We start from the raw sequence: 18321 nt of genomic DNA, 5'->3' as shown, positions 1-18321 counted from the left end.
ATCAAAACTGAAAGTGTAATTTAAGTTCTTTTCAGTCTTATCAGGAGTATATGCCACAAAACGTGTATCCGCGCTAGTCGACTCCAGAGGGTTAAGCAAGTCACAGTTCTCGTGAAATATGGCAGCAGACAAGGTGTTTGAAGCTACTGGAGTCTCAAGATCCTCTCTATGCAGACTGGCAGTGCGTTTCAGTCACTGATAACCAAACCTCACAAAGAGAAACCTGCACAGTAGCTGTAGAAACTGAGAGTCCCCCACCCCCCAATTCAATTTAATTACAATTCACAAATTGAAAGGGAGACAATTCTTGGACGGATTTTTATAAATTTATGTAATCATTTCACAAATTGTTTACTACAAAATCACCACAAAGTCACAAAAAATATGTCCACATTATTCCATTCCCACCTCATTTTGCACGGCTTGTTTCATGATCTCATCAAAGGTTACGAACGTGTCATTTCCTCTTATGGCATCCTTCTCTAGATAACCGAGGTGAATGTCAGTAGCAATGAGGATCTTGAATGTGTCCTCGTCGTCCCTATAAAAAAATAAAAATGTTGGCAGATAACAGTTAAAAGATTATTGTAAATGAATGGTAGAGTAGCTGTAAATGACAGCTGCAAAAAAAAAAAAACAATCTGCAAACATCAAAGCTTACATTTCAGACTGTAGTTTTGAGGGGTCATGTTCACAAAGTTTGCTGAACATAAGTGTTACAATCACCTTCTGATCAAACAATTAATGGCATTTTGCTCTTTAAACAACAGTTGAGGTCAAAAGTTAAAATACACCTTGCAGAATCTGCAAAAAGTTAATTATTTGACCAAAATAAGAGGGACCATACAAAATTTTCACAAAAGATGTTTACATATACAGTGCCTTGCGAATGTATTCATACCCCTTAATTTTTTTTCACATTTTGTTTTGTTGCTGCCTTATGTTAAACTGCTTTAAATGAGTTTTTTTTACACCATAATTGTAAAGCAAAAACACAGGTTTTTAACATCTTTACAAATTTATTAAAAATAAAAAAACTAAAATTATTCCATTGCATAAGCATTCATACTTTATTATTCATAAGAATTATAATAATAATAATAATAATAATAATATGAATAATATGAATGTTAGTTGGCTTTATGTAGTAAAAGATATTACCTTCAGTTATTTCCACACTTAATTATACCTGTTCAAATGTATTGTATAAGCTTTTGTTACTTTCACTGTTCATTTTAATGGTGCATTAGAGCTGCTCCATTGCAGCAGCTTAATACTGTAATCACAAAACGTTTTCCTAAATTAATGCAGAGAACTACTCGTTATATATTATACGAGTGCACGTGTACTATTTTGGTAATGTAAATTGCGTCATGCGCCTTGTCCACGGACCCTCGTGCACGCGTAAAAACTGAAGTATACTTTGGTCTTAAAGCAAGCTAAACATACGCAGCACACACACGTTTGTATTGGTGCAGAATGAGAGAAAAACTTACAGCCTAGCGCATTTCACACAGTCTGCTAGTTTCACTACTGCGTTAAATAAAGTTGTGTATTCTTGACGTTTAAAATAAATGTTGTTTATAGTGAATGCCCCTATAATTTTTGTTTGTTTTATATTTACGATTTAGTTTTAATTCAAATGTATGCACTAATGGAGTGAACAGCAATCATGATCATGCAACAGTGCGCGCTCTCGGACTCTCTCTCGCTCTCTCTCTCTCTCTCCTTACTGTCACATAACTTTAGTAACTTGTGCATTGTTATACTTACTTTCTTTTGACATATCCGACTGAACTACAAACTTTCCAGTGATGTCTGAGATATTAACTTGACAAGCTTGCACATCTGTGCCGCCGTGCGCTCAATCCACTCAGCGTGTTCTGCTTATCAGCTTGCGCATATCCGCTATACAGGCGTGAATATTGAATGTTAAACATTATATTTATTACTTACATGTACTTCATAGACAGTTTAAATTTAGCTCAGGAGCATTCATTTTGCTTGTAGATGTTACTACATTTCATGTGAAGTTAACCTGTGGCAAATTCAATTAAATGGGTATGATTTGGGATGGCACACATGTCTTAAAGGGATAGTTCACCCAAAAATGAAAATTGTGTCATTAATGACTCACCCTCATGTCGTTCCAAACCCGTGAGACCTCCGTTCATCTTCTGAACACAGTATAAGATATTTTAGATTTAGTCCGAGAGCTTTCTGTCCCACTATTGAAAATGTATGTACGGTATACTGTCCATGTCCAGAAAGGTAATAAAAACATCTTCAAAGAAGTCCATGTGACATCAGACGGTCCGTTAGAATTTTTTGAAGCATCGAAAATACATTTTGGTCCAAAAATATCAAAAACTTTATTCAGCATTGTCTTCTCTCCCGGGTCTGTTGTGAGCGCGTTCACAACACCGCAGTTTAGTGATATCCGGTTCGCGAACGAATCACTCGATGTAACCGGATCTTCTTGAACCAGTTCACCAAATCGAACTGAATCGTTTGAAAGGGTTCGCGTCAACAATAAGCATTAATCCACAAATGACTTAAGCTGTTAACTTTTTTAACATGGCTGACACTCCCTCTGAGTTAAAACAAACCAATATCCCGGAGTAATTAATTTTCTCAAACAGTACACTGACTGAACTGCTGTGAAGAGAGAACTGAAGATGAACACCGAGCCGAGCCAGATAACGAAAGATTGACTCGTTCTCGAGTCAAGAACCGTTTCTGTCGGACACGTCCGGTTCGAGAACCGAGGAGCTGATGATACTGAGCATGCGTGATTCATCGTGAAGCAGATTGACACACAGCGCATCTGAACCGAACTGGTTCTTTTGATGATTGATTCTGACCTGATTCTGTGCTAATGTTATGAGCGCGGGTAAACCGAAGGCTTGAATCAAGGGCAATCATCGCCAATGAAGTCATTACGTCGAGCGCAAAAGAACTGGTGAACCGTTTTCGGCAACCGGTTTATTAAATCAAACTGTCCGAAAGAACCGGTTCGCGGAAAAGAACAGAACTTCCCATCACTACTGGTGATCCGAAAACCGATGCAACCGGTTCATCACTCGAGAACGAGCCAATGTTTCGTTCGTTATCTGGCTCGGCTACGTGTTCATCTTCAGTTCTCTCTTCACAGCAGTTCAGTCAGTGTACTGTTTGAGTAAATGAATTACTCCGGGATATTGGTTTATTTGAACTCAGAGGGAGTGTCAGCCATGTTAAAAAAGCTTACAGCTTAAGTCATTTGTGGATTAATGCTTATTGTAGACGCGAACCATTTCAAACGATTTAATTTGATTTGGTGATCTGGTTCAAGAAGATCCGGTTACATCGAGTGATTCGTTCGTGAACCGGATATCACTAAACTGCAGTGCTGTGAACGCGCTCACAACAGACCCGGGAGAGAACACAATGCAGAATAAAGTCATAGTTTTTGATATTTTTGGACCAAAATGTATTTTCGATGCTTCAAAAAATTCTAACGGACCCTCTGATGTCACATGGACTACTTTGAAGATGTTTTTATTACCTTTCTGGACGTGGACAGAATACCGTACATACATTTTCAATGGAGGGAGTGATGGATGTTTTATTAATTATAATATATCTTATACTGTGTTCCGAAGATGAACGGAGGTCTTACGGGTTTGGAACGACATGAGGGTGAGTCATTAATGACATAATTTTCATTTTTGGGTGAACTATCCCTTTAATAAAAGGTCTAACAGCTGATAATGCATATCAGAGCAAAAACCAAGCACTGAGGTCAAATGAACTGCCTGGAGAGCTCAGAAACAGGTTTGCGTCAAACCACACATCTGTGGAAGAGTTTAAAACAACCATGATTTCCTAGAGCTGGCCTCTTAGCCAAACTGAGCAACTGATGGAGAAGGGCTTTGGTTAGTGTGGTGACCAAGAACCTGATAGTCACTCTAGTCGAGCTCCATGATCACATGTGAAGATAGGAGAAATCTACAGAAGGACAAACATCAATCCAACACTCTGCCGATTGAATTTATAAAACAGCACCTAAAGGACCCTCAGACTCTGAGAAACAAGATTATCTGGTCTGATGAACCTCAATTCTAAGCATCATTTTTGAAGGAAACCAGCTCTGCTCATCACCTGCACAGTAGCATCCCAAATGTAAAGTAGCAGCCTCATGCTGTTTTTCATTGGCAGGGACTGAGGAACTCGTCAGAGTAGAAGGAACGCTCAGTGCAATAAAATATAGAGATCGCCTAGGGCTGGACAATAATTCAATATCAATATGTATCGCAATATAATTTTTTTCAATAACGGTGACATGATTTTTAAACACATTTCCGATATTTCAATATACATTAGCAGTATTTCCCATACATTGATTTATTTGTGGTGTTTGACTTTGTTGAATAAACATGAGCACTGCACATTTCAAAATCAAAACATGTAGTGGGTGTTTTATATGAATATATATCTGAAGGAAACTTACTCTCACAGAAGTTACTCTCTTAATATTTGCATTTGCTATTAAATGTTTCATTCACACGCTGGTCTGACCTGTGCTTTTTCTGAGCAACCATACACTTGAAGCACGCACGCGCGCTAAAGCCTGTCAAATAGCGCCTGTTTATTGAACGAAGTTATATTTTGTGCTAATCCTGTCAAAACACACAAGGTTTACATGTAGACTATCATGTTGGTTATGTCTAAAATGAAAGTAAACTGTATATTAGATGCGTCTTAAAGGGACAGTAGGCCTATTAAACATGCAGCAGACTGTCATTAACGGGGTAGATCACCCTAAAATTTAATTTGTCATTATTTACTCAAATTTATTCAATTTCTTGAATGCTCCTGCTAAATACACCTATTGTACCTGAAAATAAAGCACTGTTTGTTTTATTTGTATGTTATGTGTATCTTTGTCATTCTTTTATCTTTGTTACTAAAAATAAGAAAAAAAGATTTTTATCTTTGCCCTCTTGGCCTAAATATCTGCCTTTTTTTTGTTTTTACCTTGAAAGGCTTTGTCTTTATAATAAGGAAATTAGTTTGGCTGTAATGTAGGGGTGCACGATAAATATCGGCCGATAATTAATGCGCATCTCGTCAGTAAAGCCGGTTCTCTAATCTGCGGTAAATTCCATCAGGTCAGTGATTTCACATAAAGCAGCTGCTAGTACACAGAGTCTACGCGTAATGTAGCAGTAAATTTAAACCGGAGAAAGCTTTGAAGTGCTATCGAAGCACTTGATGTGTAAGGGACCAAATAACAATTCCACCAAATGGGTTAAAACTTCCAGTGAGGTTTAAATAAAATGACTTTTAACATTTAAATATAACACATTGGCAAACTGTAAAGCTTGTATTACTATTGTTTTTACTACAGCCCTGCAGTGCAAACATTAATTTGAATGAATTATTGAACTTCGTTTTGTACTGTGACGTAAATTTGCAGACGGTCCCTAAAGCAACCTGGACGATTACACAGCTAATATCAAACATAAACTGACTTTATTAACAAATTTCATGATAAATGCAGAAAATGACAGTCCAGTGGTTGAAATGTAGTTTTTAAAATAAAAAAAGTATGATATCAAATTATGTAATTGGCCAGCGAAGAAAGTCTGTGCTGCTGGAAGTGTCGCTGCCGTATTTCACTGCGGTCAGGCCAGCCTCCACTTTAAAAAACACGGTCATTTTAGCCGCCACGTTGTTTTGTGGTTCGCGCAGATACTAGGCATTACGGTAATGGTGTGTAAAAGTCAGATCAAAGGGGAAAGCGATCTCTGGCATTCCTTTATTGAGCCAGTTTCTCTGTCAATGAATGAATGAATGAATACATACATACATACATACATACATAAATTCAAAATAATACAAATATTTGGAAAATGGTCTGATAAAAATGAAAATGACTTAAAATGTTGAGTAAAAATAAATTTAGAATATTTTGTCCCTCAGCCAGTTTAAGGACGATCTGATGTTGCATTGCAAAATAAAAGCCCTCCAAAAACTCATATATGACCAGTATTGTCTTTGATTTTGAATGGCTCTAAAAAGGAAACTCACTGTTTCAACAGAATAATTTCAATTCTGATTAATAGTCCAGTACCCCAGGGTATCCCTCAGTCAGTTTCAGGATGATCCGATGTTTCATTACAAAATAAAAGCCCTCCAAAAAACTAATTTTCAACCTGTTCTGCCTGTGAATTTGAATAGCTCTTAAACGGAAACTCCCTGTTTCCACAGACTAATTTCAATTCAGATTAAGTGTCCAGTACCCCAGGGTGTCACTCAGCCAGTTTAAGGACGATTTGATGTTGCATTACATAATAAAAGCCCCCAAAAACTCGTCCTACCTCTCCTGGCTGTGAATTTGAATAGCTCCAAAATTCAAACTCCCTGTTTCCACAGACTAATTTCAATTCAGATTAAGTGTCCAGTACCCCAAGGTGTCCCTCAGCCAGTTTAAGGACGATCTGATGTTGCATTGCAAAATAAAAGCCCTCCAAAAACTCATATATGACCAGTTTTGTCTTTGATTTTGAATGGCTCTAAAAAGGAAACTCCCTATTTCAACAGACTAATTTCAATTCAGATTAATTGTCCAGTACCCCAGGGTGTCCCTCAGTCAGTTTCAGGATGATCTGATGTTACATTACAAAATAAAAGCCCTCCAAAAACTTATATTCTACCTGTTCTGCCTGTGAAATTGAATAGCTCCAAAATGAAAAATCCCTGTTTCCAGAGACTAATTTCAATTCATATTAAGTGTCCAGTACCCCAAGGTGTCACTTGTCTGATTTTGAATGGTTCTAAAAAGGAACCTCCCTGTTTCCACAGACTAAATTCAATTCAGATTAAGTGTCCAGTACCCCAAGGTGTCACTTAGCCAGTTTAAGGACGATCTGATGTTGCATTACAAAATAAAAGCCCCACAAAAACTCATATATGACCAGTTTTGTCTATGATTTTAAATGGCTCCAAAATGGAAACTCCTTGTTTTCACAGATTAATTTCAATTCAGATCAAGTGTCCAGTACCCCAATGTGTCACTCAGCCAGTTTAAGGACGATCTGATGTTGCATTACAAAATAAAAGCCCTCCAAAATCTCATATTTCACCTCTTCTGCCTGTGATTTTGAATAGCTCTTAAAAACAAAACTCCCTGTTTCCACAGCCTAATTTCAATTTAGATTAATAGTCCAGTACCCCTGGGTGTCCCTCAGTCAGGTTCAGGACGATCTGATGTCGCATTACATAATAAAAGCCCTCCAAAAACTCATATTCAACCTGTTCTAACTGAATTTGAATAGCTCTTAAACGGAAACTCCCTGTTTCCAAAGACTAATTTCAATTCAGATTAAGTGTCCAGTACCCCAAGGTGTCACTTAGCCAGTTTAAGGACAATCTGATGTTGCATTACAAAATAAAAGCCATCCAAAAACTCATATATGACCAGTTTTGTGTATGATTTTAAATGGCTCCAAAATGGAAACTCCTTGTTTTCACAGATTAATTTCAATTCAGATAAATTGTCCAGTATCCCAAGGTGTCACTCAGCCAGTTTAAGGACGATCTGATGTTGCATTACAAAATAAAGCTCTCCCAAAACTAATTTTCAACCTGTTCTGCCTGTGAATTTGAATAGCTCTAAAATGGAAACTCCCAGTTTCCACAGACTAATTTCAATTCAGATTAATTGTCCAGTACCCCAAGGTGTCACTCAGCCAGTTTAAAGACGATTTGATGTTGCATTACAAAATAAAAGCCCTCCAAAAACTTATATTCTACCTTTTCTGCCTGTGAAATTGAATAGCTCCAAATGGAAACTCCCTGTTTCCACAGACTAATTTGAATTCATATTAAGTGTCCAGTACCCCAAAGTGTCACTCAGCCAGTTTAAGGACAATCTGATGTTGCATTACCAAATAAAAGCCCTTCAAAAACTCATATATGACCAGTTTAGTCTTTGACTTTGAATGGCTCTAAAGAGGAACCTCCCTATTTCCACAGACTAATTTCAATTCAGATTAAGTGTCCAGTATTCCGAGGTGTCACTTAGCCAGTTTAAGGATGATCTGATGTTGCATTACAAAATAAAAGCCCTCCAAAAACTCATGTGACCAGTTTTTTCTTTGATTTTGAATGGCTCTAAAAAGGAACCTCCCTGTTTCCACAGACTAATTTCAATTCAGATTAATAGTCCAGTACCCCAGGGTGCTTCTTTCTTTTCAGAGAGCAACTTCGTCCCTCGTGACCTCCCTCTTTCTTCCTGCTCCTGTGAGAAAAAAGCAGCGTGGCAGAGGATCTCTGAGCCTCCTCATGCCTCGCTCTCTCCACTAAGAGAGGCTTCACCTGTCCACTTCTCCCTTCCAGACCAGCGTTTCTCTGCGGCTGCTGTCCTGTTTGGACCTGCAGTTGAGGGTTTCGCCGAAACCTTTACCGCTGCACAGAAGTCATCACAGGCAAATGACTGCCAAAGCGCTCCAGTTTGACGGCTGCTTCCAGTCGCTCCAAGAATGTGCTGACTCAGCATCCCAAGAAGCCCACACCGTCAGCTGCTCTCACGGCTCAGCACCTTTGGCCTCTCGATGGGAGCTTGCAAACCTACTCGAGAACGTGCTAAACGCAATCTCTCAAGCTAGAGCAGTCTACAAGACGCCTCTATGCCCTTAAAGGGTCCGCCTGGTGTATAGCCTGTGGCGCAGACCCAATCTCCTGCGACATATCTCTGGTATTGTCCGTCCTGCAAGAGCTGTTAGATTAGGGTTGTTCCCCTTCCATGCTCAAGGTCTATTTAGCAGCCATAGCAGCCTCTCACGCTTCTATAGCTGGCCAATCGGTGGGCAGGAACAATCTAGTTGTTCATTTTCTGAAGGGGTCTAGAAGGCTCAACCCGCCTCCCCCCATCACCCTCCCTACATGGTGCTGCCCATTTGAGGACGCTACAGTCCATTGACCTTTGTCCCCTGACACTTAAGACTGCTCTGCTACTAGCATTAGCATCAGTAAAGCATATGGGAGATCTGCAGGTGCTATCTGTGAGCCCCAACAATTCTAAAGTCGTCCTGAAACCAAGGCACGGTTACATACCTAAGGTGCTCTCTACTCCATTCAAAGCACAGGTAATAACTCTATTAGCGCTTCCTCCTTCGTAGCAAGACCAAGAGTTGAATTTACTCTGCCCCGTCAGGGTGTTGAAAGTCTATGTTGAGCACTCCGCCCCATTCAGGAAGTCGGATCAGCTATTTACATGCTTCGGTGGCCGCACCAAGGGTTCTCCGGTCACGAAGCAGAGACTTTCCAAATGGATAATTGATGCTATTATGCTAGCATACACTTATTTGGGCCTTCAATGCCCAATGGGAGTAAGAGCCCAGTCAACCAGAGGCATTGCCTCTTCCTGGGTCTGGTCTAGCGGTGTGCGGCTGGGCCTCGCCATCCACATTTGCCAAGTTTTATAATCTGTACATCCAGAGGTGATGCGCTATCAGTCTAAAGTGAAAATGGTTTGTGGGAACAGTGTTTCCATTTTACACCAATCTAAACTGTTATACAAAACATCTTATAAGGTTTTGAAGGACTTCAAGGAAGGAAATTTGTAATATTGCACCATATAACCCTGACATTGTGGGAGCAACAATGAGGTGGTGTACTGGTTATGTGAAGTCAAAGTGGTCTTTGGAAACAGGGAGATTCCTTTATAAACAAATCCAAATTGACAGACAAAGCAGCTTAAATATGAGGTTTTAGATTACTTTGATTTTGAAATTATACATCGGATAGTCCTGACATTGTGTGGGTGACTCTCTGAGCAGGTGTACTATCACTCTGAAGTGAAAATAGTCTGTGGAAACAGGGAGTTTAATTTGTATAACTATCAGCATTGACAGACAAAATTGTTTTGGGGGATGTTTATTCTGTAATTACACATCAGATCCAGACATCTGTGGGAGTGACACTCTGGGGTGCTGTATTATTAATCTGAATTGAAACTGGTCTGTGGAAACAGGGAGTTTCCTTTTAGAGCCATTTAAAATCACAGGCAAACCAGGCAGAATATGAGTTTTTAGAGTTTGTAGTTTTTTATTTTGTAATGCAACATCAGATCGTCCTTAAACTGGCTGAGTGACACCTTGGGGTACTGGACACTTAATCTGAATTGAAACTGGTCTGTGGAAACAGGGAGTTTCCTTTTTAGAGCTATTCAAAATCACAGGCATAACAGGTGAAATATGAGATTTTGGAGGGCTTGTATTATGTAATTCAACATCAGATCATTCTGAATCTGGCTGAGGGACACCCTGGAGTACTGGACTATTAATCTGAATTGAAATTAGTCAGTGGAAACAGGGAGTTTTGTTTTTAGAGCTATTCAAAATCATAGGCAGAACAGGTGAAATGTGAGATTTTGGAGGGCTTTTATTATGTAATGCAACATCAGATCGTTCTGAATCTGGCTGAGGGACACCCTGTGGTACTGGGCTATTAATCTGAATTGAAATTAATCTGTGGAAACAGGGAGTTTCGTTTTTAGTTTTTTTTTTTGTCACAGGCAGAACAGGTAGAATATAAGAGTTTGGAGGGCTTTTATTATTTAATGCAACATCAGATCGTTCTGAATCTGGCTGAGGGACACCCTGGTGTACTGGACTACTAATCTGAATTGAAATTAGTCTGTGGAAACAGGGAGTTTCCTTTTTAGAGCTTATTCAAAACCACAGGCAGAACAGGTGAAATATGAGATTTTGGAGGGCTTTTATTATGTAATGCAACATCAGATCGTTCTGAATCTGGCTGAGGGACACCCTGGTGTACTGGACTACTAATCTGAATTGAAATTAGTCTGTGGAAACAGGGAGTTCCCCTTTTAGAGCTATTCAAAATCACAGGCAGAACAAGTGAAATATGAGATTTTTTTATTATGTAATGCAACATCAGATCGTCCAGAAATTGGCTGAGGGACACCCTGGGGTAGTGGACTGTCAATCTGAATTGAAACTGGTTTGTAGAAACGGGATTTTCCTCTTTAGAGCTATCTGAAATCAAAGACAAACTGTTCCTATATGATTGACAGTCCTGACATTGGGGGAATGAAATCCTGGAGTGGTGTACTGTTTATCTAAAGTTAAACTTTTTGGGGGAAACAGGAGTTTTTAAAAGGCTTTTATTTTGTTATTTCTCACCAGACAGCTGTTTTCATATTACTTGGAAATTCTACATGTAATATTATTATTAAATGAAAAGAATTTTCATGTTATCAGACCGTTTTTAAACTTGTTTATTTATTTGTTTATTTATTTATCTATAATTCATATCAGGCCTTTTTTAAATGAATTAATTAATTAATTTATTAATGTATTGATTTAAAACAAGACCTTTTTTAAAATGATTTATTTATTTAGGTCATTCATATCAGAGCTTTTTTAATTCATTCCTTCATTATGTGCAGAGAAATTGGCTCAATAAATGAAAGCCAAAAATGACTTTTCGTTTGATCTGGGTTTTTACGCGCTATTACCGTAACGAGTAGTATATGCGCCCACCACAAAATAATGTGGCGGATAGAATGACCGTGTTTTTTTAAAGTGGAGGCTGGCCTGACCGCAGTCGCATTTCGTGCCAGCCCCTGATTACCGAGAGGAGAATTTCTTTCGCAGAAATCAGCTAAAACTAACAAATCATCCACAATCCCTCTCTAGTCTCGTGTAGCCAGACCTTCAGATCCCTCTTATTTTGATAAAATAATTACCATTTTTCAGATTCTGCAAGGTGTATTTAAACTTTTGACCTCAACTGTGGCTAAAGTTAAATTATACTCACATGGTGTTTCCAGCTGATGTCATACTGTGTAGACACTGCAAATGATGACGCTGATCAGAGAAATAGAGAGTTTAAAATCTGTTGATCTTGATCTAGAGATAAAGTAACTATACCTTCACGCAGAGAATGCTACAGACTGTATAAGATATGTTGTACATGCCATAATTTGCTCGTAAGAGTATATTTGAATAAAAAAAAAACTGTACTAAATAAAGCGGCTGCAACGTGTTTCAGACTGGACTTGAATATTTCGCCTGCCCTGATTGTTAATTCGAAGCAAAATAAATAGCACTTTACCTATGAAAAGAATCAAAGCGCTCACTATCGCACGTTTACAAAGAAGCAATTGTGTCCCTCCCACTATGGAAGTAGTCAAGCTTATGTTCGCGGGAAGTTTTTTTTAATCCTGGGAAATGTAGTTTGGAGATTCATTAGGTATAGGAGAATGGGCGACGCAAAAAACTACATTTCCCAGCGTCAAGCCCGTTTCCGTACTAGATCTGTGTATGTTGTGTCGTACGTACTCAATGTGAAAAAGGCTAGCTATCGGTGAGTTTATTTTGTGTGAAATACGTTATGCGATGAGAATACATGAAATACATGTTTTAATAGTTTAAACGATGGTTTTATCGATATGAAGTGATCTGTCAGCCTATTGAAAAAGAGACTAAGGTGGCTCCAAGATTCAGTTATGGAATCAGATGGTGCACAATAATACAATGAATTATATTTCTGGTAATATTAATTAATAATAATTAATTTCTGGTATATTTCTGTCATAAGTTAAGAAAAAATGTTTTGTGATTGCACCAGTGTTAAATGCTTAAATGCATGCACTACAGTTTCTGTAAAAACTGGAAGAAAATGCAATCAGGCTGTTCACTTCTCTTTTTGCTATGCTGTAAAACTGGTCCAAATAATGTACCCCATACCCCCCAAAATGTCTCTCTCTCTCTCTCTCTCTCTCTCTCTCTCTCTCTCTCTCTCTCTCACACACACACACACCCCCCAAACACACACATAGTCTCTCGCTCTCTCTTGCTCTAAAGGTGGACTCAGTGATGGATTTTCCAGAAGACTTTAACCAGCTTGACTTGCTGGAGTCTCATGGTCACATGATCCCAGTAGGGTCAAAGAGCGGCTGGGTGGATGAGGAGGAAGGAGATGATGATGAAACTTGTCACACTGAAGAATGGTATCAGCAACAGGAGTTTAAATTACAAAACACTCCAACTGAACTGATATTATGGGCCGCTGAGAGGAACAGAGTAAGCAAACATATTTCATATATATTATGAGGTAAATTGGAATTTATATGCTCTGTGTTTTCAGGCTTTGAAGGGTGCACAAGGGTCTCCCTCCTATATCAATTGACAAACTGTATATAAGTTGAGAGAGCTTGAATAAGTAAGAACAAGAAAAGTTTAAAATATATACAATGTATGAGGAAAGACCACTGTTTACAAACCAATGATATTTGTTTAATTTTTTCACAAATTCCATTTTATTTTATTTATTTATTTTTGTTTCCAATTCAGCTTTTTCCGTTTATTTTTTTCCTGAATATCTGTATAGGTTTTTTGTTTTCTTTTAGGTCCCGAGCACCGGTGGTGCAAGGACCCTATTGGAATTGCTCAGATTCTTCTTCTTCTCCAAAATGTATCATTTTTGAGGGCCTAAACATGCAAGTTTTGTGCTGTTGTATTAAAAAAAAAAAAAAAAAAAAAAACTCCTTCTAGAGATTTAAACAGATTTACATCAAATTTGGTCAGTGTACAGTTAACAATTTATTAAAAGTTTAACAAAAAAAAAATAAACTATTTCTTAGGGCCCCATTAAATGTTTTATTTTTCTCAAAGTTTATATTTTTCTCAAATTAAACAAACCGTTTACTGGTACTGGTTACATGGTACTGGTATTGATGATAATCGTGATATTTAAATAATGATATATTGTTATCTTGTCAATTAGGGGTATCTCAGGTATTTTCATATGGGTAATGTATATTTATATTGCAATTATAATCCACATAGCCTTTATCACTGTATAGAATACTATAAAATAAGAATCAGTTCACAGAACAAAGTTATTTCAAACACTTGATCGACGCTATAAGGCAAGTTTGGAGTAAAAATATATCTGTGCTAAACTAAAACTGTTAGCATATTAATCTCTTCTGTCTAGTGTAATTGTTCCTTTTGTATGCAATGGTGTGATTCATTGGTCAAAATAAATAAAGAAAGAAAGATTAATTTGACAGATAGCATTTATTTATTTATTTATTTTCAAGATAATAAGGCCACGATAATCATGTAGTGAAAAATCTGATATCTTGACAGCCCTAGAAGTAATAGTTTATAGTTATATATTTCCCTGCAAATTTCTTTAAGGTAAAGAAGATTTTTATTTCTATTCCTATATAGTGAATGGCATGTATGCACTTGTGGTTGATTATAGCAACAGTGGTGTTCCAGCATTTTCTGCACACTCTTATTTCGGTGTTGTTAAAGAGCAGGTCAAAATATCAATCTAATATGTGATGTACAGTAGGTGGCCAAACAAAATGAGCTTTTTACTGCCATGGGCACCGCCGCCACCGTGTCCAAGTACACCCGGCTGCAGCCTGCAGATCGAGGCGGGGCTGCACCTGGGGCATACCTACTCTGATTGGTTTGTTTTTGTTTGATTGTGTTATCATGTGACGCTAAAGAACACCATACTCCAAGTACACCCGGCGTTGATTAAAAAAGCTAAAAATGCTGTGCAGTTTTACTACAAAGCCTTTACTATAATGCAGTTGTTTATTGTTAACTTGACTCACTATAATTGAATCAAGAGATGTTTACTGCAAGTTTAATCTGGACTAGTCAAATTCACAAATTAATCATTGGGACATAGGGAAGTCGTGGCCTTATGGTTAGAGAGTCGGACTCCCAATCGAAGGGTTGTGAGTTCGAGTCTCGGGCCGGCAGGAATTGTGGGTGGGGGGAGTGCATGTACAGTTCTCTCTCCACCTTCAATACCATGACTTAGGTGCCCTTGAGCAAGGCATCGAACCCCTAACTGCTCCCCGGGCGCCGCAGCATAAAATGGCTGCCCACTGCTCCGGGTGTGTGTTCACAGTGTGTGTGTGTGTGTTCACTGCTCTGTGTGTGTGCACTTCGGATGGGTTAAATGCAGAGCACGAATTCTGAGTATGGGTCACCATACTTGGCTGAATGTCACGTCACTTTCATTCAAAAGCATTTAACATGAAAGTACGTGGACTTATGCATTAAAACTGTGTTTTAAAAAGACCAAACTCAGTAAACAAATTATTAATAAAGCATTATATTCACAGACAAGCAGATATGAGCCCAGAATACGAACGCAACGCGGTTAATTAGGCGTTAAGCATTTTCCTCCCATGACCTGCTTATCTGTTAATACAATGCTTTATTAAAAATGTTTACTGAGTTAGGTCAGCTTTTTAAAACACGTTTTAATGCATTACGCCACGTTAAGCTTTTTCCTTTTAGTCTAATGGATTTCTATGGGAGGAAATCGCTTAACGCGTGATTAAACGCATTGCATTCTTATTCTGGACTCATCTGCTTGTCTGTGAATATAATACTTTATTAATAATGTGTTTACTTAGTTTAGTCTTTTAAAAACACCATTTTAATGCATTAAGCCACGTTAAACTTACAAACCCGATTCCAAAAAAGTTGGGACACTGTACAAATTGTGAGTAAAAATGGAATGGAATAATTTACAAATCTCATAAACTTATATTTTATTCACAATAGAATATTGATAACATATCAAATGTTGAAAGTGAGACATTTTGAAATGTCATGCCAAATATTGGCTCATTTTGGATTTCATGAGAGTTACACATTTTAAAAAAGTTGGGACAGGTAGCAATAAGAGGCCGGAAAAGTTAAATGTACATATAAGGAACAGCTGGAGGACCAATTTGCAACTTATTAGGTCAATTGGCAACATTATTAGGTATAAAAAGAGCCTCTAAGAGTGGCAGTGTCTCTCAGAAGTCAAGATGGGCAAAGGATCACCAATTCCCCCAACGCTGAGGCGAAAAATAGTGGAGCAATATCAGAAAGGAGTTTCTCAGAGAAAAATTGCAAAGAGCTTGAAGTTATCATCATCTACAGTGCATAATATCATCCAAAGATTCAGAGAATCTGCAACAATCTCTGTGTGTAAGGGTCAAGGCCAGAAAACCATACTGGATGCCCGTGATCTTCAGGCCCTTAGATGGCACTGCATCACATACAGGAATGCTACTGTAATGGACATCACAACATGGGCTCAGGAATACTTCCAGAAAACATTGTCGGTGAACACAATCCACCGTGCCATTCGCAGTTGCCGGCTAAAACTCTATAGGCCAAAAAAGAAGCCATATCTAAACATGATCCAGAAGCGCAGGTGTTTTCTCTGGGCCAAGGCTAATTTAAAATGGACGTGCTGCACGTGCAACCCCGCCCCAGGTGCAGCCCCGCCTCGATCTGCAGGCTGCAGCAAGGTGCTTCTCAATAATTCAGTCAGCGAGCAAGTGAACAAAACAACGCGTTTCAGTGATGACTCTTCTACACGTCTCTGATTTGCCATTGCATTTATAAGCTCAACAGAATCGTTTCTGATTGGTTATCATGAAGCGTTGTACGAACGCGTCTGTCTTTGGCTCAGCGCCAGCCAGCGAACGCAGATTTTAATATAGCAGCTGATGCTGTGCACTGAACGATCTAATCACACTGGTGTGATTGTATCAAATATATAAAAAAATATTATTCGGCAATTTTTTGTCATTTGGAAGCTGCATTTAAAATCCACTTGGCTCAGAAATCTGAGGGGGCACGTGCCCTCACTTTGAATGGGCATGAACGCCTCTGGAACTAACCATTTAAAGTACAAAAAGTCAAGAGCCTAACTAAAGTGAACACTGATCACACTTTTTTGTTCAAATTTCAACATTTTTCAACATTAATTGCGGGTGCAAAGTGATTTTGATTTAATGCGATTTACATTGAAAAATCAACCATTTTTAACATTGATTTAATGGTCGCTCGCTATCAGGGACCTATTACCTCCAGTAATGTCAGTCTCACAATTGCTAACAAAGATATGCGACAATTTTTTTATGTTTTTTTTTAATGGAGTTAATGGTTACAGTTTGATGATTGAAAGTTTTATGTGTAGACCAGTGATGTTCAGTATGCCTTACATATGGAAATTGGTCTATAATATCAAGTTGCATCTGGCAGAGAAGAAATTATGTATATATGCATTTCTATGTATTTTTCTTGCTTTGTTTTTCTAAACTTTTTTTTGTTTCTCTCTCTCTCTCTTACAGTTAGACACAGTAGAACATCTCCTCGCATTGGACCCAACACTTGCTAATTGTCAAGATAGTGATGGGTACACCCCTCTACACCGTGCTGCTTACAGTGGCCATTATGCCGTGGTTTCTGCTCTTTTGAATGCTGGAGCGAATCTTCATGCAAGAACTACTGATGGTTGGATGCCGCTACATAGCGCCTGTCGCTGGGGTCATGCCACTGTAGCTTCGTGTCTTTTGAATTGGGGGGCAGAGGTCAATGCCTTGACAGCAGGGCGACTCACACCCCTACAACTGGCTGCTGGAAATACTGCAGCTGGGCAGACGATTGAGTTATTGCTGTCACAGCGCACCCTACAGGCAGGATTGAAAAACAGTGCAGGAGAGACTGCTTATGACATTGCACATCGCACAAGTGAACATCACAGGCTGTTTGAGATGGCAGAGCCTTGTAATAAAATATACTGACACACGTGTGCACAGGGTGAAATTCTGACATCAAGCTTAGAAATGTGTCTTATTATTAATAAATGTAGATGTGAAACTACTTTTTTTTTCTATGAATAGTAGAGAACATTGACATTTAAAGAAATAAAAAACAAAAACTGGTCATCAGAATGCAGGAAATAAGCAGATGTTCACAACAATGTGTAATTATAATCATTAAAAAATTATAAGCATGTCTTTGCATTTGTGTGTTCATGTGAGGGTGCATTTTCTGTGCATGATGTGCTTAAAATCACAGCTCCGCTCACAGCATTCTGAAGATATGAAAATGTCCCTGATGCTATTATTCATTATTATTAAATAGCTTCCCTTTTTAAACTTTAACTATTTTAATTACTTCTGCAGACCATTTTATTTCTTCTGCACTGTGACAAATGAATTTTAAAAGTACAAATATTTCATGTAGTCTCTAAAAGAATACAACATATCTGTGTCCTCTGAATCTTGAATAAATATAAAACCTAGAAATAATCAGAATCAGAATGAGCTTTATTGCCAGGTATGTTTACATATATGAGGAATTTGTTTTCGTGACAGAAGCTTCCACAGTGCAACAGAATGACAGTTATGGGACAAAAACAGATTAAAAAAAAAATTCAAACAAGTAAATAAAGAATAACAATATACAAATTGACAATTGT

The 18321-nt window shown here is 38.2% G+C and overlaps 2 protein-coding genes across 7 annotated transcripts; one reads left to right on the top strand and one right to left on the bottom strand.

Annotated features, from left to right (window-relative positions):
* Nucleotides 1-304: 304 nt before the first annotated feature.
* Nucleotides 305-12239, bottom strand: LOC122139784 (double-strand break repair protein MRE11-like). Of its 2 annotated transcripts, none has more exons than XR_006156534.1 (3): nucleotides 12130-12239; nucleotides 11833-11882; nucleotides 305-541 (listed from the first exon to the last, which is right to left on the bottom strand). XR_006156534.1 is itself a non-coding variant. In XM_042739118.1 (3 exons), exons 1-3 carry the CDS (start codon nucleotides 11988-11990, stop codon nucleotides 394-396), a joined length of 228 nt encoding a protein of 75 aa, XP_042595052.1. In that variant the 5' UTR covers nucleotides 11991-12209; the 3' UTR covers nucleotides 305-393. The 2 variants fall into 2 exon arrangements, 1 of the variants encoding a protein (XP_042595052.1); XM_042739118.1 differs by having other exon boundaries at nucleotides 11833-11867; nucleotides 11946-12209.
* Nucleotides 12240-12255: 16 nt separating this feature from the next.
* Nucleotides 12256-17853, top strand: ankrd49 (ankyrin repeat domain 49). 5 transcript variants are annotated; one of them, XR_006156533.1, is made up of 3 exons: nucleotides 12256-12381; nucleotides 12857-13100; nucleotides 13427-14089. XR_006156533.1 is itself a non-coding variant. In XM_042739114.1 (3 exons), the coding sequence occupies exons 1-3, from the start codon at nucleotides 12278-12280 to the stop codon at nucleotides 17639-17641; spliced, it is 801 nt and encodes a 266-aa protein (XP_042595048.1). In that variant the 5' UTR covers nucleotides 12256-12277; the 3' UTR covers nucleotides 17642-17853. The 5 variants fall into 5 exon arrangements, 4 of the variants coding, with proteins under 4 accessions (XP_042595048.1, XP_042595049.1, XP_042595051.1 ...); XM_042739114.1 differs by lacking the exon at nucleotides 13427-14089 and adding an exon at nucleotides 17189-17853; XM_042739115.1 differs by lacking the exon at nucleotides 13427-14089 and adding an exon at nucleotides 17189-17853 and having other exon boundaries at nucleotides 12260-12381; nucleotides 12882-13100.
* Nucleotides 17854-18321: the final 468 nt, after the last annotated feature.

Source organism: Cyprinus carpio, chromosome B15 (genome assembly GCF_018340385.1).
Source record: "Cyprinus carpio isolate SPL01 chromosome B15, ASM1834038v1, whole genome shotgun sequence".
In the NCBI taxonomy this organism is placed as follows: Eukaryota; Metazoa; Chordata; class Actinopteri; order Cypriniformes; family Cyprinidae; genus Cyprinus; species Cyprinus carpio.
This window is presented reverse-complemented; position numbering and strand designations above follow the sequence as displayed.